Source organism: Opisthocomus hoazin, chromosome 7, assembly GCF_030867145.1.
Source record: "Opisthocomus hoazin isolate bOpiHoa1 chromosome 7, bOpiHoa1.hap1, whole genome shotgun sequence".
NCBI classification, from domain to species: Eukaryota; Metazoa; Chordata; class Aves; order Opisthocomiformes; family Opisthocomidae; genus Opisthocomus; species Opisthocomus hoazin.
In genome coordinates, this window is record NC_134420.1 from 49,300,160 (window position 1) to 49,321,606 (window position 21,447).

The 21,447-nt window shown below is 50.5% G+C and overlaps 2 protein-coding genes across 2 annotated transcripts; one reads left to right on the forward strand and one right to left on the reverse strand.

The window, feature by feature from the left end:
• Positions 1–13,520, reverse strand: VIPAS39 (VPS33B interacting protein, apical-basolateral polarity regulator, spe-39 homolog). Its single transcript, XM_075426588.1, has 19 exons — positions 13,347–13,520; positions 12,880–12,979; positions 11,419–11,562; positions 10,431–10,469; positions 10,024–10,088; positions 7,401–7,457; positions 6,392–6,484; positions 5,690–5,723; positions 5,167–5,269; positions 5,051–5,078; positions 4,792–4,865; positions 4,179–4,254; positions 3,749–3,883; positions 3,161–3,202; positions 2,678–2,767; positions 2,230–2,316; positions 1,605–1,694; positions 1,184–1,288; positions 1–910 (listed from the first exon to the last, which is right to left on the reverse strand). The coding sequence occupies exons 1-19, from the start codon at positions 13,437–13,439 to the stop codon at positions 890–892; spliced, it is 1,476 nt and encodes a 491-aa protein (XP_075282703.1). The 5' UTR covers positions 13,440–13,520; the 3' UTR covers positions 1–889.
• Positions 13,521–13,772: 252 nt separating this feature from the next.
• On the forward strand, positions 13,773–20,058 carry AHSA1 (activator of HSP90 ATPase activity 1). Its single transcript, XM_075426690.1, has 9 exons — positions 13,773–13,960; positions 14,267–14,457; positions 14,631–14,713; positions 15,376–15,493; positions 17,173–17,261; positions 17,597–17,731; positions 18,502–18,603; positions 19,164–19,215; positions 19,650–20,058. The coding sequence occupies exons 1-9, from the start codon at positions 13,881–13,883 to the stop codon at positions 19,820–19,822; spliced, it is 1,023 nt and encodes a 340-aa protein (XP_075282805.1). The 5' UTR covers positions 13,773–13,880; the 3' UTR covers positions 19,823–20,058.
• Positions 20,059–21,447: the final 1,389 nt, after the last annotated feature.

Consider the following 21,447-nt stretch of genomic DNA (forward strand, 5'->3'; position numbering starts at 1 on the left):
TAAACAGCCCAAGGAGAAAGAGACAGCTTTATTTAAGGAACTGAAGTGAGGTCTGGAAGGATGAAACCAACAGTTGCCTGAGGAGTTGTGTTTCTGAGAAAGTGCAATTCAGTCCTTCCTGGCATAACACTCTCTGAGAAAGAGCTGCTGGGACCAGCAGGTTTGTGCCAACTGAGGGGGTTCCCTCCTTGCTCTCCATCCAGCCCAGCGGGGCACTGACCAGCTCCACACTGGATACCTGTTCTTCCCTGTTAAAGGGACCTTCTAGGAGCTGCAGAGTGCCAGCACAAGGATACTGGCAGAGGCTGCTCTCCTGGCTCTCTGCAGGAGTTTTCACCACCTCTCTCTTTCCTAGGGTGAGCCAGAACACACCAACAAAAAAAAAGAAAAAGAGCTTTAAGATGCAGCTGGTCCCTTCCCCCCAACGCACTGTTTGATGCCAGGGAGAACACAGTCCAGTAGACTTCACTCCAGCCACAGCCATGACTGGTGATGCCCAAGCCAGCTTGAAGTGTTGCAGGGACTGACCTGTTCCTCTTGAGAGAAGCAGCCCAGGCACCACCCAGAGCAAACGCAACCTTGCTGTGCCCAGCAACTTCCCTCCGTAAACAAAAGCAATGCCTGGCTTACAGCCAAGTGAAAGAGAATCAGATTCCAAAAAGAATCAAGCCTGGTGGACCAGTACCGTGGTTTCGCTGGCTGCATTGGAGCAGCTGCCTTCAACCAGCCTGAATGCCACTGTCCCACAAGCCACGGGCACCCACTGTCACTGACGAATGTTGATCATGCAATGAGTAGTAACAGAGTTGCTCTGTTGGCACTGGGCTGGGTTTTGCAGTCTCCTCTTTCACTGGCAAGGCACCGGCCAAACAGGCTGCTTCACAGGTGCTCAGTTCTTCCACCGGATTTGCTAAAAGAGAGAATGAGATGTAACTAACATCAGCGCTGAACACAGATTCCTCAGGGGCCAAGTTCATGAGTCCCAGTCCCTGAAAAGGATAACTACGGCCAGAGGGTGCTACAGCTATCAGTTTCACCCTTCACTTCTACACTGAATGCAAGCCCAAACACCAGATTAGCTTCCCAGCAGGGATAAAAAGTATGTAGGACAGCCATGCCCTTATGCCTGATCTACAGCTGTTTCTAATGAGAGCCTCTGGAAGACAAAGCAGGTGTTTCTTACCATGTTGCTGAGAACGCTGTTTATCTTCTCTTCTTCTGCAGAGCCTCGCTCCACCTTGCATTTATATGCTGTCAGCTGGATGCGATCCTTCAGATCCCTGTATGTCTAGATAAACAGCAAAACCAGCACCCAGCTGAGGGAAGAAGCCACTTCCACAGTTAGACGGTGCCCTGTAGATGAGCAGGGCAACTCTTCAATCCCCCTTCAGGTTCCCACCGCAGCACAATTCCACAGCACAAATACCAGGAGCCGCTCTCCTGGCTCACTTGGCTTCCACTGGGAAACTTCTCACTGCTCCCAGGCCACGGGGATAAACAAACCTCACCAGGCATGAGACAGCAGTGGCACGTGGCAGAGCACAGGAGCTAGGGAGAAAATGCAGGCTCCTGTCCCACTTCCGACAGAGACAGCAGGGACCTACCTCAATGACAACATCATGGCACTTGTACTTGGTGGCAAGGTTCAACCGTGTCTCCACATCCTCCACCAGGCGCACATACTCCTGCAGCACCTGCGAGGGAAAGAAGCGTCTCAGCTCACTCTGCAGGTACCTCCTGCCTCGTTCTCTCACCCCAGTCACAAAACCTTCCAAAGTCACTGGTCACACAGACTTGACCCCTTCCTTCCTGAGGCAACAAGCAACCAGGACAAGGCTGCTCGGGACCCCAGAGGCAGTAAAGCTGTGCTCACAAAGCTCAACAGTCCTACGCTACCTCATTCCTATGGACCGGGTTAACCACTGCCAGCCAGATTAAGCATAAAAAGTTAACGTAGCAAACAAAGATGGCAATGCGCTGTGGGGAGAGAGCTCCCAGGCAACTCCACGCTCGCTGTCCCTCTTGCAGTCAGACCAGGGACCCAGACCTCACTACCACCTTCTGTCGATGCATGGGTTGCCCAGCTGAGTGCTGTGCCCACCTGGCAGAGCCAGCACCTCCGCAAGCTGATCTCCCACTCCCAGCTGGGAAGCAGCTCACTTGGGGCATCATTCACACCCCAAATCCCAACAAAGAGCAGGAGGACATAAGCAGTGGTTCCTTGCTCACCTGCACAGGAGCATTGTTCCTCTGCAATATCTCCACCACCCGGTGGAAGCCAATAGGTGCCTTCTTCTTGGTGTAGCCCAGCCAGTTCTGAAATGAGAGCCAAACCCCTATGTTAATCCTAAAGGGCAATTTCTCCAGCCACAAGAAATGTTTTCCTCCAGTGCCAGCAACGTACACCACAAGCACCACTGGCAGAGCCCTTCATGCAGTGGCTGGTGGTGAACCCTTTGGTAACAGAGCATGAGGGGGGCAGCCCCCGCCTCTGATCTTGCTGCTGCAGCCAAGCCAGGCCCAGCAGAGGTCTTGAGCAGTGAGAGGAGGGAGCACAGATGTGCTGGGCCCTGCTGAAATAAAAGCAGTCTGTCTGGTAACTCCAGAACAAGCCAGCTATCAGTAGTACATATCAGTACTTGGAACTGCGTGCCCAGCAAGGCTTTCCGCAGCTCACCTTGGTGGTGAAGAGGGCATCCACATCATCCCAGGCTCGCAGCTTGGCACGGGCAGCCAGGGCAGTCAGCACATACTGCTTATCAGGAATCTGCAAGGCACAAAGCTGCAGTCAGAGCACTAGCACAGCTCAGAAGGCCCGTGTGGGTTGGACAGGAACGGCATCTGCCCCCAGCCCTGTCAGGACCCACACCAGCAGTGAGGTAAGGAGGTGACATGCTGCCTGTGGCCAGGGCCAGCACTGCAGAGAGCAGGGGATTTGCAAGTGCTGCTGCAGCCAGGGTGCACCCAGCGAAAGCCTCCACGTGGCTCCCACTTGCCTTTCTGAGCCTCCAGAATGGCTGCTCAAGAAGGATGTCATGCTCCCCTCCCTATCTCAGTGCTGAGCCCTTCAAACTCCTCCTGCCCAAGTCCCCTCACTAAATACAATTTGGCTGCCCACATTTCCAGGCAGCGCTGCCACAACAGCAGGAGACTGACGTACCTTAAACGTCTTCTTCAGGTTGGTTGGGCTGCTGAACGTTCCCTAGAGAGAGCAGACAAGTCAGCGCAAACTCAGCAGGGCAGGTCACAGGAGAGGTTCAGACAGCTGTTGTAAGGCATTTGCCTCTCACAGGGTGAATCTCCCCAAGTTTTCACTGCTTTTTGCTCATGTCAGTGGCACAGGAAGAAACAGCTGGCAGAAGAGAGCAACTACCCCAGCCCATTAGGTCTCTGGCTTGGTTTCCCCTACACCCCCAACTGGTGCACCTCCAGCACTTCCAAGACCAGTATCACACCTCAGCCTCATGGGATTAAGGGCTGATTCTGGCTCCTTGGAGCCAGAAGTAAAAGACAGCAGTTTCTAGGAGGCAACTCCCTGACAGGCTGTCCCAGGTTGAATGTCCCATCTTAGAGCACGAAAGAAAACTTCAAAGTGGTCCCAGATGGACAAGGGGAGGTAGGTCTCTCTGGAGGATGAAATATGACCTCCTTCCGCCTCTTTCCTTAACATGCCCCAGCTTAACTACCCCACATATTGAGGGCTACACAGATGAGATGTAACCCTTCTCTTCTCCCACATCATCCTCACCTCAGCCTCTGTGTAGTGGTAGAAACAGGAATAGAAGAGGGTGGTCACTAGTGGCATGTTGAGAATTGAAGCCTTGCGAGGATACTTCCGAAATATCTCTGACTGCCCAGCTGTCTCCAAGTGCCGATCATTGGCCTGCGGAAACAGGAAGACACAGAAGATGAACACGAGCCAGTGGACAGCGTGACCTAGCTGTGAGGTAGAGACCTGGGGACAGCGTTGTGACAGCAACGCACAAGCGCAGCCTCAACAGGCCATGAGGCCTCGGGTCTGGTATTTCACACATGTGCCTGTCACAGCATCTTGGACAGCAGCTAAACTACACTAGCCAGGGCAGGCTGATGAGATCCAAAGTGGTCTAAGTTAGGGACAGACAGAAATCTTGCAGCTAGTCCCAGTCATCTCCTGACCAGCAGGGAAGATTTCATACCTCAATGATGATCTGTCGCTCCAAGAGGGTAAAATGGTCTTGGATATGGGAGGTATCCTCAGCTGAAAATGGCAGCCTGGCCAGACGTGGAGGAAGGAGACACTGTCAGCAGCTCTTAACACAGTACACTTGCAAGGATGCTCTTCTCTACCAAACATGCTCCCCACCTCCCATTCTCCCCAGCCCGAGTGGCGAGTAGGTACTCAAGCTCCTGCCCCGCTGCCCTCTCCAACTGGCTTTCTCCTAGAAGGGCTCCAGGGAAGGAAATATGTGGCATCTCTCACAGAACAACTTAAATCTGATGCTACCAATTTCCTCAAGTGCTCCGGCACCCAAGCTTTCAACCTTGACAACCTGAAGGGCCAATGATCAGAAGGTCCCTCAAGCATCTTTGCCCCCAAATAGGCAGCAAAAGCTGCTGGACTAGGGATCACCACAAATTCCTCCTCTCTGGTCTCCACTGTGTCCACAACACCCCACTCCCACTGAGGCAAAACCAACATCAGCTCTCCCACTACATAAGCTGTGGCACTGCAACAGAGGTCTAATTTCCTTTGCTACCACCTTCTGTGAATCACCCACACCCCTCCAACACTCTTGCATTTTTTCTTACCCAATGCAGCCTTTCAGAAATTCCCTCCTTTTTTCTACATCCTGGATGTTCAGATGCTCCCGGTACTGGGACAGCTAGAGGGAGAGGGAAAAGCAGCACAGTCTGTTCTCATGGATTTGGGAGATACAGGACTCCAGAGGGCAAAATGGGGATGCAAAGCTCTCGCCTGACTACCAGACACTGTGCAGCCAGCCTCCCCCTGCCCACTACACTCCCTCTTCATTGAGGAAAGGGAGCTTCTGCTCCTGGGAATACTCACAGCAACTTCCTCAGTCCTGTCTAGGAACCTGCAAGAAGGAATGAGCAACCATTAACTTGGAGGCAGGTTCCTAGCAGCGTGCTCAGCCCCATCACAAGGCTGGGCAACACCCTCACCTGAGCAGGTCCAGAAGCAACTTCTGCTCGCCCGTCTCTTTGAGGAAATGGATCAGATGACATAGGGCCACCTGCCGCACCTCCAGCTCCCGAAACAAGATCTCTACAGGAGAGAGATATGTACAGGTGGGTAAAGTAAGTTAGCACTACCAAGCCAGAAGGGGCTAAGCACAGTGCACGGAGTTGCAAGCCATTGGCAGGATTCAACAACCTTATCCCATCTCAAAGCACAGTCTTGCAGGCTAAGCTGCCAGCTGAATTCACAGTAGTGTGCTACCCCTACAGATTCATTTTCATTCATCCCATCACCACAACCACCTACCACTGCTTAACGCTCCTCTCTGGGGCCTTTGCGGGCATCACCATCCCCCCTCCCATGTTACATTTGTTGCAAAAATATTTCATGCTCAGTAAAGCAGCAATACCCAGATGCTCTCTTTGTGGCTTGCACCCAGTGAAATAATTAGTCCCTCTGCCCTTAACTGAAACACACTACAGAAGCCCTGTCCCCAGTCACACTTACCTCTCCTTAGCGTCCGTTTCAGGAATATCAGGACCTGTGAGCACAGAGAGGCAGCCCTCAGCTGACCAGATCAGTCTTCACCAGAATTAAGACAGACAGTCAGCCAGCCAACTGGTCAAGGCCTCGGGAAGCTTTTGCAAAGGGCCTCTGAAGACACAGCTCTTATAGCCCTGAACTGAATTCTGCTACCCACTAGGCATGGGACAAGCAGTGAGCCAAGGCCACAGCTGCCTGGATGCCTGCCTAAGCTCCTACTCTGGAGCTTAGATAAGTGAGGACAAGATTTACAAAGAAAAACATTTCCACGAGAGATCCAAGGGCTTAAAAGACCTGGATGAGGCAAGCTCTGACACAGTCCCATTTGCTGTCCGATGCTTTGGAATCCAGAAGAACTGGAGAGGTCCCTCAAATCTCCTGTGCTGCAATGAGCAGATTAAAACCTCAGCTTTCATGAAGTTGCTGCACAGATCCATAGGCTGAAGGATAAGGTTCCTTGTTAGTAACCTAACACGAACTCTGCAGAGCAGCAGGAAAGCCAGCGGGAATATGGAACTTCCCAATTTTAAGCTCTGACACTTCTCAGCAACTTAGTTTTAAGTAAAGAAGAACTCCCCATCCTGCAAGACTGGGTGGCCGACTGACTGCATTCACACAAGCACCCTCTGTAGGGTCACAGCCCTACATGGCCCCAGCAGGACTCACAGCTGTAATGACATTCCCATCATGCCCTGCCACAGCTTCATCCAAGAGCACCAGCTTGTCCTGCAGGGAGCGAAATCTCTCTAGAGAGCAGACCTGGAGACAGAAGAGATATAAGTAGGCACATGGGACTTCAGACAATCCCCAGGCTCAACCAGCCCCCAAGGTACTACTCATTCATCCCCTAAGAGCCCTTCAGCAATATGAATAACTGCCCTCCCAACCAGCAGAGAACTTCTCATTTAGCTGAAACCACGGGCTGCATGATCCCTGGGAATCTGTCCACAGGGGTGCAGAGTTAGCCCTCATTACTGCCCAGGCTAGGACAGCAGACATTGTACATTCAGCAAACACCCTTGTAACAAGGCAAAAATTCCTTGCACACCACAAACCACCAGCCCTGACAGGAGGAGGGAACTCTGCAGGGCCCTTTCCATGGAGGAGACCAGAAAAGTAAAGTTGTAAGACTCTTCCTCCCTTCTTCCTACCCCATAATTGTAGCCTCTCTCAGCCTTTTGTTCACCTCAGCCTTTGATGGGACACACACTCCCTGGGTGCTCACTGCAAACTGAGGCAGCTGAGACTAAGATTCCAGCTCCAGCATCACCGAGATTGCTTCCATCTTCCTCGCTCCCTTTGCCACCAACTAAGAAGGGGAAGTAAAGCCCCACACCCTCAGATGTTCTCCATAAGCCCAGCCCCAGGGAGCAGAAACGGTAGACTGGGACACAGCAGCACAGACACCTCCTGCCAGAGCCTAGCTGAGGGGATGACTCCAGCAAACAAAGCAACAAAACCCTGGAGGTCTCCTGCTGCTCCTGAGCTAGTGTGAACCTAGCACTGCCATGTGGCAAAGCAGCAGACAGGCAGAGCACCGTCCCTGCTAGATGCTGCAAGTGACACGGATCCCCTCCCTGCTGCTGAAATAGCCAGGAGCATAGGGAAGTGTAAAGCAGTTCAGGAGCACCCACCCTCCATCTCTTGCAAGCAGGTGGGAGTGGGAAGTCCTTACCTTGCCCCTCTGCATTCGCCTGACTGTATCTTTGGGGCTCCAATCACTGCTGTAATCCTGCCACAAGAAAAATGAAGAGTTCTTGAGCCTCAAGACGCCAGATGACACCAGCAGTCCCCGAGCTGCTTTCCACTTGTGCTAGATGAGAGCGATGGCCCATGTGGAGCTTCCCAGACTTCTCATTCGGTTGCTCCAGGGGGGTGGTTAGTAGGACGTGTCCCTACAGTGTTCAGGCAGATGCTGGGCCCTCAGACACTGCATGCTTGTGGGGAGGGAAGCTAGAGGCTCAGATGCTAACGTCTGTTGCCTCACCAGTGTCTGTCATCATATCCTTTTTAAGCAGGGCATCTCAACAGGTTGTCCTCCTAGCAAATTAAAGCTCCAATGTTGCTTTCAGCAGGCCAAAAAAAATACATGAAAAACTGAGGGGGAAGGAGTCCATTTCTTGTTGCAATTCAGACAGACTTCTGCTGGTAAGCCTTCCAACAGCAGCGTGGAGAATGCAGGGACAACAGCCTCAGGCAAGTGCGTGGAGAGTCGCACAGGAGGTAATATGTTACTGCTGCTGCAATGCCCAAAGTTCTTCCCATGCAGCCTGCAGACACTAAGATCTGGAAGCACTGGATAAAAAGTGGCGGTGGCCCGAGCCACTCCTGAACTCGGACTCCAAGAAGGCATCTAAGTGTGTGTGAGGCACTTGAACCAGCGGTTATAATTCAGCCTTCTGCCTTAAAAGAGCCAGAGAAAAGGAGTAACCAGAACCAGCTCTGAGGACGCTGCATTCTAAATTTATTGAAGATTTACTGAAAGCCCAAATCTAAAGAAATACAGGGCTGATCCAGCCCTATTAGGGGGCCACTGCACACCAGTCTCTCACCTCAATGTGTCAAATGCCCTAAGTACCAGAGTTCCCTCCAGCACCTCTGGCCAGAGGCAGCTCCTCAGCCTGTCACTGTCAGGACACCGGCTCAAAGCTGCCACTAACTTTCCCTTCTTTGGTCCACCCCACTTACACTGCTCCTGCCTGCTTCTAAGGGGCTGTACGGCCCTTCCTGCTCCACAAAACAGAACACAACAGGGCACACTTGTTTATCCTGCTGTGCTTTCAGGAAGTGCTGCCTGTTAGGTTACGTGATTAATGGCTAATCAACATAAACACACCAACCCAGTGAGGATCAGATGGCAAGAGCAGGTGGAGAAAACCCAGTAACCTAATCAGTGCAATCTGCGCACAGTGACTTGACCACTACTTGCCACCATCAAATGAGACAGATAAGGTATTGTCCAATGTGTCAAACCCTCCAAGATGAGTAAACCAAAGAAACTTTCCCCAAACACCACACAACTCTAAAGAGGCACAGGACTTTGTATGAGATGCAGGGGAAAGTGAATCCTTGGATGTTTTAGGAGGGTAGTGTAAATGTGTGAGGCTTGTTATGGATGTTTACGGGAAAGACAAAAAGCAGGGAAACGGAGGGATCAAGATGAATTGGGCAGGAACAAGCACGGGAAAATAGGGAAAAGAGGCCATAGAGTGCCAGCCAAGTTTAAACAAGTGGCTAAGTTAGTGTGCCTGTCTGACTGAGCCTGAGCCGTGCAATGGATCACTGCAGTTTGTCTTATATTCTCATTAAACTCTATATTTAACCACTTTCTTTGTGGGTGGGCTCTCTATTCCAAGTGCATGTGTTTGTATGAATGCTAGTGAACTTCAAGCTCAACCAGCCAATAAGTAGAATAAGCAGTCTGAGTACCAGGAACCGGAATGGGACCATGAACCCTAGGGGCACAAGGGTCCAGGTGCCAGCAACTGGAGGAGACTGGGGTCTGGGATTCAGCTACAAAACAACCTGGATGTCTAAGACCAGCTGCTGGAGAGACCCACAGATTGTGTGCATGTTCCACCAGTGGAATTCAGTCCTGGTCAGACAGAAAGGAGGCTCAGGATCAGGCTTGAGTGTAGCGTGTTTATGTGTCTGTTGGTAAAGGCATTGGTCTCTGTCTGTGTTAATCCACATGGGCAGCTGCGTTAGTATTGTGCGTGTCTGTATCTGCTGCAAATATGTGCTCCGCCCTGTTACTGGCTCGACCTGGGGACAGAGAACCACAACCTCTCACCTAGTAGGAGGAATCCACCCAGTCCCAAAATCTACTAGATTCTGCAACACCTAACACTGCCTATCTGGCAGAATAACGCTCCTGCCAGCTGGAACTCCACCTCTGTGCAACTCCCTTTATGCTGTCCCAGTGATTCATGAACAAGAAATTTAGAAGCCTTTAGATTAAAAAAAAATTTAAAAAGCATATGCGATGCCAATTTGTTTGTCCTCGCATGAAAGCAGCTTACAGGCAAAGTGGTATTCAGAAATCCTTTTCACAAAAACTGCTCAGCCATTCATTAGGAGAAGGAGTAACTAAGACCCCCAGCAAAGCTCCCCGCTTCTGAGCAAAAGCAGAGAACACCAAGTTACTGTGAGGCTGCATTTTGCAGCTCCTTGTCGTGTTCCCTGCACTGCCCTCTGCCGTCTGAATAGCGATTAATCACTTCCCATGAAACCACCAGAGTAGGGAATTCTCCTGGCAGTACTCTGACCTCAGCACACTACAAACCCAGGCTGCTCACCTTGTACTCAGCTTTTGGTCTGCGCAGCTCTGGGGCGTAGTTTTTAACTCCTGTGTCAGAGAGGGCTGAGAAGGAAACACAAAGCTGAGTAGCACATCAAAATCCTAATTCACACCCACCTCCAAAACTGCCCTTTTCTCGATTTTCGTGGTAAAAGACCCAAACTCAAGCACCAAATGGCAACACGAAGTTGCTCTAAACCCAACAGTTGTCAGTGGCACATAAGCAGATTAGCCCAAACCATCATGCCAGCTCTTTCGCTTCTTTGCTGAATGACTTTCAGACAACCCACGATTCCGCTTCCCTTTCTGCAACATAAGGAAGATGACACTTCCCTTTTTTTGGAAACGCTTTGGTGTATGTAAATCTGCACCCCTCCCAATGTGAGGCAGGGATTCAAAACTTACCATCTGAAAGGGACTGGAAACTTGGAAGCTTGTTTCGTCCTGAAATCAAAACAAACACTCATGAGACACTGCCTCTTTACCAGCAACATCTCCTGCAGAGGGAACACAAGCCTAGACTGCAAGCCAGCGTGCGGCAGCTACGCCACCGGAGAACAAGCCACTCTGTGTAGCGATTCACACTACACCGGCATAGCTGGGGCTCGTCTGCTTGCAGTCGAAGGCTTTGAAGCTGCCTGTGGCATCACAAACCATACCGCACCACAGCCCTATCTGCCCTCTTGCTGCTGAGGCCAGGAGAGGTTAGAGCGCCTGAATTTACTCATCTAGCTGCAGAGCGGAGGCTCAAGCACACAGCACTGCTTAGGCCATGGCAACACGGACAGCTTCATTCGCCCAGGCTGCGATCTGGATGCCTTTCATTATCACTGTACTATCAAAGTGGAGAATAAAAAACCACTCCAGAGAAGGAGAGATGAGGTAAAAGCTGGTTTGTTGTCTGGCTGTGAGAGAGTTCCCCCCATAACCAGCTACGCTACCACTGCTGCCACCACGTGTTTGCTGAACCAACTATAACATCAACAGCAGCCACTGAGCTCCAAATAAAGGATAATCTACCTGTCTTCTCTACAGTACTGAAGGTCAAAGGAAGGCCACAGGGGTCAAGCCAGTCCCTTTGTAGCCTGCTCTTTTCCACCATGCAAATGGATCGTTGCACAGTGCTGTGCTGCCCCTTGCTGTTCTGTGGAACCTGGCTTTTAAGAAGCCATAATCCTCAAAGCCCCCCCCACAAACACCACAAAAGCATGCATGATCTTCTGCACAAGACAGTCTCCAATTTCTGACCAGTGAGAGATAAACTCCCATACTGAGGAGAGATCAGAACTTCCCTGTTTTGCAACACACTTAAGAGAAAACAATTTAACACAATTGCCCCTTGACGCTCTCGAGGGAAAACCCATTTGTCCATATTGTATGTAAGGAACCTCACCTTTGAATAGGCTGCTTAGGGAGTAGGAGGAAACTTGCTTGGGAAAAGCAGCATAGGAGGAAGAGCCCTTCTGTAGGCTGGAGTCTCGGCCCTCCAGTGAGCTAGTGCTGCTGGAGGCTGTCTCTTTGATTGACCAGGAGATACCTATGTGCAGACAGAGGTCATTTATAACAGAGAAAGAGAAAACCAGTCCGTAGAGAACAATCTTATGGCACGGCAGGAATGTTACCAAGTGTGTCCTGGTCAGGTCTGCACTAGCACATCCTGATAACTTTGACCCTGAGCGCTAAGTAGATGCAGTGCACAGAATCCCAATCTCATGTAACAGTGTTTGTTATACAGTTGTGCATTGTCCTACAAAAATGGTTGATTTCAGCAACGGTGTACAGCTGGTTATGGCTTATATAAAAAATTGCACAGACCACCCAACATTTATATGTTGTTGCATAGGGTAAAGCATAATCCTTGGTCTAAAGGTACGCAGGAAGACAGAGAATCCCTGGCTTACCTCAGGCTACAGAAGCATAAGAGCATCCCTTCCCGAACACTGGAAAACCAAGACAGTTTTCCTCCCCACACAGACAAAACAGCTATCAATGTGCATATGCTGCTGGCAACAATGCATTTTCTCCCTCCTGCTTCTTCGAGACACAGTTTTCCCTTCTTTTCATGCAGCTGCACAACACACACATTTTAGGACAGGGCGATAGAGCAAAAAAAGCTGACAGGTAGAGACCCGGGGTGGGAAAAGAAACAGCGTGAACCAGAGGGAGGAGCTACATCATAGGACAAGAAGAATAGACTCTTTGCAGGTCCTCCCTTGGTAATCCAAATGTAAATTGTCACTGTTTGGCACTGGCTAGCAAGTGCCACACGTTCTGTGGGTCACGCACTCCAACGCGCAGCAGGCAGCATCGTGCGTGGGTCATGAGCTCGCTCCCATCACCACCAGAAATGCATTTGCTTAATGCCTGCAATTCCCTTTCAAATGTCAAGCGTAAGAGTCAGTCTATAAACACATACTAAACCTTAGAGTATCTCCTTAAAGTGCTGTGGGGACGAAGCCCAGAGAACGTTAAATGGTGCCACTTCAGGCAGCAGCGTGAAGAAACGATCACCCTGAATCCTGCAAGCCAGCTGAGTGTGATGAGTATCAGGCCATAACTTCCAAAATATCTGCTCTAATCTGGGTTACATATTGGCAAAAACACAGTGAATTCCCTCCACTTGTCTGAGCTCGTCTATGTAATTTGGGCTTCTGCTAGCTCTCGTTTCAGTGGATCCACACAGGTAAATCAAGTGGCTCACAACGCAACCTGAGGAGACTGGAATTAGACCAGACAGGATTAGGCAGTATTAGATGGCAAGTAGTACTCCTGACCTCCACTAAACAACGCGACTTCAGTGGTAGTTTTAGACTCCCTTCGCCCCAAGGATAACCCACAGCACTTCTGCGCTTACTTCCCACAGGCTCTCCGCTCCAGCTGACCCTCTCGAGGTCGTCATCATCGTCATCGACGATATCCCGAAGGCTGTTCACCGCCCGTTTGGATTCCTTCAGCTATGGAGAAAAGAAAGAGCTCGCAGCAAGGCCGCCAGCGTTGCAGGGCACGCGTTGTTTCCCACCGCCTTCAAGCAGCCTCCCCCGGCGCTCTGAACGCAGCTTCCTCCGCGCCTGCCTGCGGGGAGCCAGAGCCCGCCGGCACCCCCGCAGACCCCGAGGAGACGCGGCGGGGTGCACGGCCCACGAACCGCGGTCCTAACGAGGCCTCCAGGAGGGGCCTCCAAGAGGGGCGGGAGGGCGGCACCCACCCCGCCGCGGAGCGCGGGGCCGCGGCCTGGGCCGGGGCGGCCGCGGGGGCCCTGCCCGGGCCGGGGGAGGGGGTGAAGGGGTGTCTCACCCCGTCAGACCCGGGGCCGGACCCTACCTGCGAGAGCTCGTCATCCTCGTCGTCGAAGGTGAAGGCCCGGAACTTGGAGCTGTGCCAGTACTCCTCCTCGTCCGCCCTCGCCCTGCTCATCTGCCACCGCCCCGCCGCCCTCAGCGGAGCGGCTGCCTCGGGGGAGCCGCCGCCCGCCTCCCCGCCGCCGCCCGCCCCGGCCTCTCCCCGCTCGCGCGCTGCGAGTGCCGGCGCGCCCCGCGCTGCCGCAGCGGCCGGACTGCGAGTCCCAGCGGGCCGCGCGGGGCGGTGCGGGGGCCGGGCCGGGTGCTGGGGGCCGGGCTGCCGGCCGCCGGGGCCGGGGCGGCTGCGCGGAGCGGCGCGGCCGGGTGCGGGAGCTGCCGACCGGCGAGGGCGGGGCGGGAGGCGGAACGAAGAAGCCAGGCTGCGGGCGAGGCCGGGGGAAGGGCGCCGGAAGGGACCGTGCCGGTGGCGGAAGCCGGGAGGTGGCGCGGCGGCCGGCGGTTCTAGCAGTTTCCACGGGCGGTCGGCGCGGAGGCGGCGGCGGCGGCGGCGGTCCCGATGGCCAAGTGGGGGGAGGGAGACCCGCGCTGGATCGTCGAGCAGCGGGCGGACGCCACCAACGTCAACAACTGGCACTGGTGAGCGGGGCGGCGCGGCCCGGGCGGCGGCCGCCGCGCCCCGGGGCGGAGGGGGCTGCTCGGCCGGCGTCCCGCGGAGGGCCCCCCCCCCCCCCCCCCCCCTTGATGCTGAGGTGGGGTGTGCGAGCCCAGGCGCCGGGTAGGCCCAGGCGGGGAGGCCGGGGGGGAGCCCCGAGGGGGGGAAGGAGCCGGGGAAGGCTGGGGAGCCCCGGGGGTGGAGAAGGAGCCGGGGAAGGCTGGGGAGCCCCGGTGGGCGCTGTCGGAGCGGCCGGCCCCAGGTGCTCAGGCCCCCCGGTTTTCCCTCAGGACGGAACGGGATGCCTCCAACTGGTCCACGGAGCGGCTGAAAGCTCTGCTGCTGCCTGTCAGGGTGGAGGGTGAGGAGGGGGCTTGCGAGGTGACGGAAGTGAGCAGACTGGACGGAGAGGCCTCCATCAACAACCGCAAAGGAAAGCTCATCTTCTTCTACGAGTGGGCCATCAAGCTGGCGTGGACTGGTGAGTGGTGTTCTCCCCTCCTGTTTCAAGGCCAGATTCGAGTAGAAGATTAAGGATACTTATTTCATTTGGGAAATAATAATAATAAAGGGAAGTTATTGTGTTGTGATACAAGTTTGCTTTTGCAACAACCAGAGTAAGAAATGTTGGTCCGAACATAATTGTAATTGCAGGCACCTCAAAGACAGGAGTGAAATACAAAGGTTACGTGGAGATTCCGAATCTTTCGGATGAAAACGATGTCGATGAAGTTGAGGTAAGCACAGCTAAAGGCTGATGCTGCTGGCTGTAGGGCTGTTCTAACAGGAATCCGCACAGCATTAATATTTCCTTTTTCTGGAACATTTTATAGAACTTCTCTAGTGTTAGAGACTGCTTAAGTTAATGGAATCATGGAGTGGTTTGGGTTGGAAGAGACCTTGCAGATCATCTGGTTCCAACCCCCCTGCCGTGCTCAGGGACACCTTTCACTAGACCAGGTTGCTCAAAGCCCCATCCAACCTGGCCTTGAACACTGCCAGGGATGGGGCATCCACAGCTTCTCTGGGCAATCTGTTCCAGTGCCTCACCACCCTCACGGTGAAGAATTTCTTCCTTATATCTAATGTAAATCTGCCCTCTTTCAGTTTAAAACCGTTGCCCCTCATTCCATCACTAACACTCCCTGATAAAAGAGTCCCTCACCATCATGTTGTATCTTTATCAAATTAATTTCTGTCTTCTAGATAGAAGGGCTCTGTAGCACTTTGGTACATGCGTACATTACTGTAGGCTGAGAGAGATGAAACGAAAGATGAATAAAACTGCACTGCCGCTTGTGAAAGTTTAGCTGAAGTCTAACTGTGATGTTGAATTGAGTAGTAAAAGGACAGTGCAGGTGTATGGCTTTATTAGTCAGCACTTGTTCTTCTTGTTCAGATCCATGTCAGCCTTGCGAAAGATGAGCCTGACACTAACTTGAAGACCCTGATGAAGCGAGAGGGTGCAAAAAAGATTAGAGATGCAATAAAAACTTACATCAGCACCCTCAAAACAGGTATGTAACTGAGGGGGAGAAGTCTTATGGGAACCCATATGGGCTAATGCTAAACAAGGGGTGGAGTTCACGAGAGGAGTGAATGTTAGTTCCTCACCCCCTCTGAACAGGAAGGAGTCAGAGCAACAACAATAACTTTTCTGTCTCTTTTGAAAACGGTTAGCATTTCGCAAGAAGCACTTCTGTCTCTAGACACTGTAGCACAGCCCAGAAAGATTGGTTTTTTGTAATAACACAGTAATAAATACCATTTTTGGATTTACGTTTTAAAACTGAGAATGTCCTTCACACGCTGAAGCTCAGCTAGAGAGAAAATAAAGCCAGTAAAATGTGTTTGGTAGCCCAGTGACACAGAGTATCAGTCACTGCATGTGGCATGATCCGGTCTTTAGTTTGCCAACTCCCTTGGAAGGTGATATCTTCACTCTAGTTTACTGTTTTTTCTCTTTTTCCACACTAGTAAAGGCATCTAGTGTTATTTGGATATGAGAATAACTGACAACTCAAAATTGCTCTGCAGGTTTTGTTGGTGTCGTTGAATGAGCTGTCTCAGCATCTGGATCAAAATTAATTTTTTTAGAAGATGAATCTCATTCCAGCAGCTGGAGCTGTATCAGTGTGCGTTGGTTGAGTTCGGCTTTGCTCTCTAGTACAGACTGGCAACGCTACAGTTGCTTTTTATATCCATTTACCTATATTACACTACACATGCCAGGTATTCAGATTTTGCTGAATACAAACCACTGGTTGCTGTTTTTCCAGGATCACATTTCTGTACCCTGGGTTTTTTTCAGGTGTTTTGGTGTTCAGGGTGGGAGAAGCAGTCACCCAGTGGAAGATGAGAACGTTATTCAGGAAGAACTGTATGATCTTGTGGGCTAGAATAAATAAGAATTAGGTGGAAACTAAGTATTGTGGGATACAAGATTATACACATGTAATGAAATTCTGCTATGTCATGGAATTTTGCCAGTTTGAACGGATGAGGAGGAAGGAGAAAGAGCAAACTGTTTTATAATTGGTGAAGGCAGAAGTTGTAGAGCTGGAGGAAAAAGTAGATGTGATGATGAAAGAGGCCGAAGCTTCTGGTGGAGTCGTAGACGTGCCAGTGCTGCTGGATGGGGTGCTGGTGAGCCCTCCCCTGGGCTTCTGTGTGTAGTCCTGGCATCTGGTGTCAAAAAAGATAAATGGAAAGTAGAGTTGGAAATAATTTTATTCTGTCCTATGATGGTATGAGGTATGGAGAGCCAACCTGAAAAGAAGTGGAAAAGCTTGGTTTGGTTTGTTTAGACCAGCACGATGAAAGTATTTGAGATGTAACTGTTATTTATACTAGAGAGCGAGAGAGGAAAAAAGCTACGTAAGTGTAAGGCTAATGTTAATGTGAGCACAACATGCAGAAGATGGTGATCGGTATGTCTAGGCTAGGAAAAGGGGGTCAGTTCCTAACTGTAGGCAGGTTCTGATATGGCCTTCAGTGGAGAGTAGTGAGGGCAAGAAGAATTAATTGCTTGTAAAATGACGTCTGTTTACTGTATTTTAAAACCATGTCAAGTCGTGGGTGCTAGCAAGAGCAGGGGAGAAACCAGGAAGCCCTTTCTGATTGTGTATTTCAAAGAACAGTTTAAAGATTTACTTGGTCTTATATTAGTTTCATGGGCTCATTCCTGTCTTTGCAGAATTCACCCAGGGCATGATTTTGCCCACAGTGAATGGTGAACATACGGAAACAACACCTCAGGTGGCTCCTAAAGCAGAAGACCGCAAGGTAAATAAAACTGTGCAGACATGCTTTTGGATCTGTGAAGAAAGGTGTACAGTGTTAGATTCTGGGCCTTACAGGAGCAACCTGTGCTGTTTATAGGATATATATATATTCAGGAGTTGGCAATCTGTGTCACAGGCCTGACTCTTTCGATTTGCAGCACATGGTATTTCTTAATTCAAGCAGAGCGATAAATCTGCTTTTTACACTCAAATATGGTTGTACCTAATTACATCTTTACCAAAGGCATTTGTTTTTTTCTCTTGGGTATGTGAGCCGCTTGTTGAGTTTTTTGTGAAAAAACTGTGTGTGTGTGTGTTTTGCTGTTGTTTTGTTAGACGGCCGCTAGCAGCGGTACCGCCTCATCGCAGTCCAAATCCATAGGAGTCAAGATCCCTACGTGTAAGATCAGCTTGAAGGACACCTTCTTAACATCTCCTGAGGAGCTCTACCGGGTATTCATTACTCAGGAGGTAATGCCAGGCTGCTGCTGAGAATTGTTCTTTGCACGTAGGAGGGGTTGTTCCTAAGAAGCTTTTTAAGGCATTCTGTAGGATACTTGCAATCTGTGAGAACGGAAGAAGGAAGCTGGTCTGCAGGACAGTTTCTTAAAGCTTGTGTGTGTGTCTTTTCGCACGGTTGACAAGAGAGGATTAATGCCAGCCAGAAGCCAGTTCCAGACTGCTATCAGCACCTGTCTGTAGGTGTATCCCTTACTGCCTGTGGTCAGGTCTCTTGGGATTTACAGTTGTGTGCTTTTTGGTTTTGTTTTGGCTTTTTGCTTTTAAGGTTAGGAGGTATCAAGCCATACTTTGGGAATAGCTTCCACTCTCCTGCACACTATTATATAGTTTAAGAAGAGAGAGCAGCATTGTATCATTATTTAAACATGGTCTTAGCCTGTTGTTCCTACTTAAAAAAAAAAAAAAAAAAAAAGACTGCAAAAAGTACGACCTTTTCTTAGAACTAGATTTCGTTAAGGAATCAACAGAGTAAACTGAAGTGTGGCTTACGGAACACTGTGCAGAATATGAAAGCTAGGGGTTCTTTTCACTTGGCAGGAGAATGTTACCGCAGTGTCTAGGACCTTGCTTTTCTGGCCAGGGCAGGGTTTTTGTCTTGATGACGACCTTACACTAAGCTCATCTTCCAGAAGTTTTGTAGCCGAGTGGGAGGCATTAGGCAACAAGTGTGCAAGCAGATAATGCCAAGTAATACAGATCTCCTCCTGAATCCTTTTCAGATGGTCCAAGCTTTCACCCACGCACAGGCCGCCTTGGAGGCTGATAAAGGAGGCAAGTTTCAGTTGCTGGATGGCAGTGTCACAGGAGAGTTTGTTGACCTAGTAAGTACTAACTGGTGCAGGTGTATCTTGCTCAGGGGCAGCTTTTTAATTTTTGAGGTATCAATCCTGTAACAGTGCTTCTGTTAGCTAATTGTGGAGTTCTGCCTGGTGCCCGATAGTTACCTATAATCGCTGTGACTATTGAAGCGTTCCTTCTAGTATGGATTAATGTATGAGACTTCAGTCTGGGGAGAGAATCTGGCTTCCAGTCATGCATCTGCCCTGCCTTTGTGTGATTTTAGTTAGTTATTAGGGGTGGGAGGGGTGTAAAGTTAGTAACTGACCCTTTTCCTCTTTAGCCTTCCTGCCACTAAGGTCTTCTGGACAGGGACACTGTCGCAGTGTTTGGGGCTGTACTATGGCCTGCCTTCCTAGAAGAGGAGTGGAAAGAAAAGAAGATTTAAAATTATCTCTTCCCCACTGTGTGTGTGCACATTTCCGGGGTGGGGGGGTGTGTGTGTGTGTTAAGGCTTCAGATCAACACAATTCCAGTTGTTTTCGATTAGACTGCAGGATTTGCAAAAAAAATTTACTACTCTGTCCTTATCTCTCTTTTCAAGGTCCCTGAGAAGCAACTTGTTATGAAATGGAGATTTAAATCTTGGCCAGCTGGTAAGTAGTCCAAAAATGGACTATGGTATTACAGCCCTTGCCTGTGTTTGAAGAATTCCAGCCCCGTTTGCCACACTGCTCCCGACTGGGGAGCACAGGGCGTTCTGGGAGCTGCACCAGCCTTATGCCAGCCTCACATCCCACGCGATCGGGTCAGAATCATCACGCACCGCTTAGAGCAGCGGCCAGGGATTAGGGATGATGAAGCAGCAGTTTGCTCAGCTGTGGCTGCAACTGCTTCGAACCCCATGAAGAGGGAGCCCTTTCCTCCCTCTGCTTCTGGGGAAGGCCTGCAGCTGCCATAAGTAGATCCTCTGGGAAGGATCCGGAGGAGTCTTTTAAGTGGTGCTGTGTGAGAGGCGGAGCAGAGCAGCTCCTTGGGGCAGCATATACTACGTTACACGCTGCTGACAGATTTGCTTCGGTTCCTCTAGGGCACTTTGCAACAATTACCTTGAACTTCACTGACAAAGGTGGCGAGACGGAGGTGCGCTTGGAAGGCAAGGGCGTTCCTGCCAGTGAGGAGGAAAGAACGAAGCAAGGCTGGCAGCGCTACTACTTTGAGGGCATTAAACAGACATTTGGCTATGGCGCCCGCTTGTTTTAATACCGGTTGCTGGGAGGGCGCTGCCTGAAGACTCTGCCGTGTGGACTGATTAATTTCTCACCTGTCCCCTTTCTAATCTTGGCCCTGCTGCCGAGTAAAGTGGGATGACAGGTGATGAGGAAGGCCATTGAGCAGCACCACTTTCAGTCCCTCACTGCTTCGTGCATGTCTCATGCTGCAGGGGATTCTCTTACATGTACATACTTCTATTGCTAAATAAACCTAACTTAAAAAAACCCCACCATGGATCTGGTGTCCTCAGATCGGCTTGAATTCAAAGGGTTGGGCGATAGGCTGAGGGAGGGATCTGTCTGGAAAAACACCGATCGGTGAGGAGTGCTGATCCTGGCGTGATTTACTTCTCACTGCTAAGGGAGGAGAGAGCATGAGCTTGATGCAGTTCTTAGTTTGAGCAGCTGCTCGTTTTCTCTCTGCTTTTGATCTGCCGCTAGTAAATGTTTCAAACCCCATTTCTGAAGGCACTGAAGGTACTGTTCAAGGTATTCCTCTCTTCCCTTCCTTGCACATTCCCTTATTCAACACAATCCTTTCTTACAACAGCCTGCTCTACAAGAATGCTGATCATTCAGTCACCTGATGTCCAAGACAATCAGCAAACCACTGCTTGGAGAACTCCCACCTGCAAAATGGTTGTGGGGCACGGGGTCGGCTACCTCCAAGAGTTTCAGGCCAAAGCAAATCGTAGCCTCTCAGCTGGGGTGGGATTTGTTCCTGTAAAATAAAGAAGATACAGTACTGTTGCTGCGAGTGGGGAGGAAGGGAGAACCACTTGGTTGTTCTCACCTGCTGATACAGTTAGTTCCTAGAGATGTCTTCTAAAGCAATAAACTTTTTTATAGGATAGAGGAGGGAAATCTAATTCTGGTCAGAAGTGTCAATCTGCTTAACCTCAACGGTGAATGAAGTGCTTGGTTTTCTCCTTGAGGCATGAGTTTCTCTTGCATACTTTGTTTTCTGCTCATGTTTCCTGCAGAGCACCTCTAGTAAGCTAGAAGTAGTGTTACTAGATGAGAATTACTGTTTTGGAGAATTTTTTTTTTTTTTTTAAAACCTGAATGGCATGTTGTAGCTATCCCTTTCAGTAGAGGAGACAGGAAAAAAAAGCTTTAGTGCCTGTTTAAAAAAAAATCCAAATGTAATTGTTTGAGTTCCCTTTTAAACTACAGAGAGCAGTTCTAGCCTTTTCTTCTCGCTATTCCAAAGTGATTATTCATGGTAAAGTGTGTACAGGCATCAAGAGTGCAGCATGAAACTATGTTCTATACAGTGTACTTACCCCTGTGCCGACCTGTGATGGTGAAAGCCGTTGCACGAAGGGTGGGCCACTGTAGATGTGGTAGAGCTTCCCCATGTCCTGCAGCGTTGTCTCCCTCAGCAAAAGGAAGACAACGGCCTGGCTAGGAAAGGGGCCACAGGTTATTTTGCCAGGATTCTTCTGGACAGATGAACTACTGTACATGTCTGGTATGCTGCGGGAGTGTGACGTCATGTAAGCACACTGTTGTCACGCAAGTTTGGTTTTCTGTTCGGGGAATCCTGGGCAGAAACATGGGAAACCTTGGGCAGCAGGGCTAGCAAGCGTGCTCACAGCCAAGGCAGGAGCT

Coding starts and splice junctions, on each gene's coding strand:
- VIPAS39 (XM_075426588.1), bottom strand. CDS start 13,439: ATGAGCAGGGCGAGGGCGGACGAGGAGGAGTACTGGCACAGCTCCAAG. Junction 10,089..10,430: donor TTTCCAGTCCCTTTCAGATG/GTAAGTTTTGAA, acceptor TTTCCTTCTCAG/CCCTCTCTGACACAGGAGTT. Junction 4,866..5,050: donor ACAGGACTGAGGAAGTTGCT/GTGAGTATTCCC, acceptor CTCTCCCTCTAG/CTGTCCCAGTACCGGGAGCA.
- AHSA1 (XM_075426690.1), top strand. CDS start 13,881: ATGGCCAAGTGGGGGGAGGGAGACCCGCGCTGGATCGTCGAGCAGCGG. Junction 13,961..14,266: donor AACGTCAACAACTGGCACTG/GTGAGCGGGGCG, acceptor GTTTTCCCTCAG/GACGGAACGGGATGCCTCCA. Junction 14,458..14,630: donor CATCAAGCTGGCGTGGACTG/GTGAGTGGTGTT, acceptor TTGTAATTGCAG/GCACCTCAAAGACAGGAGTG.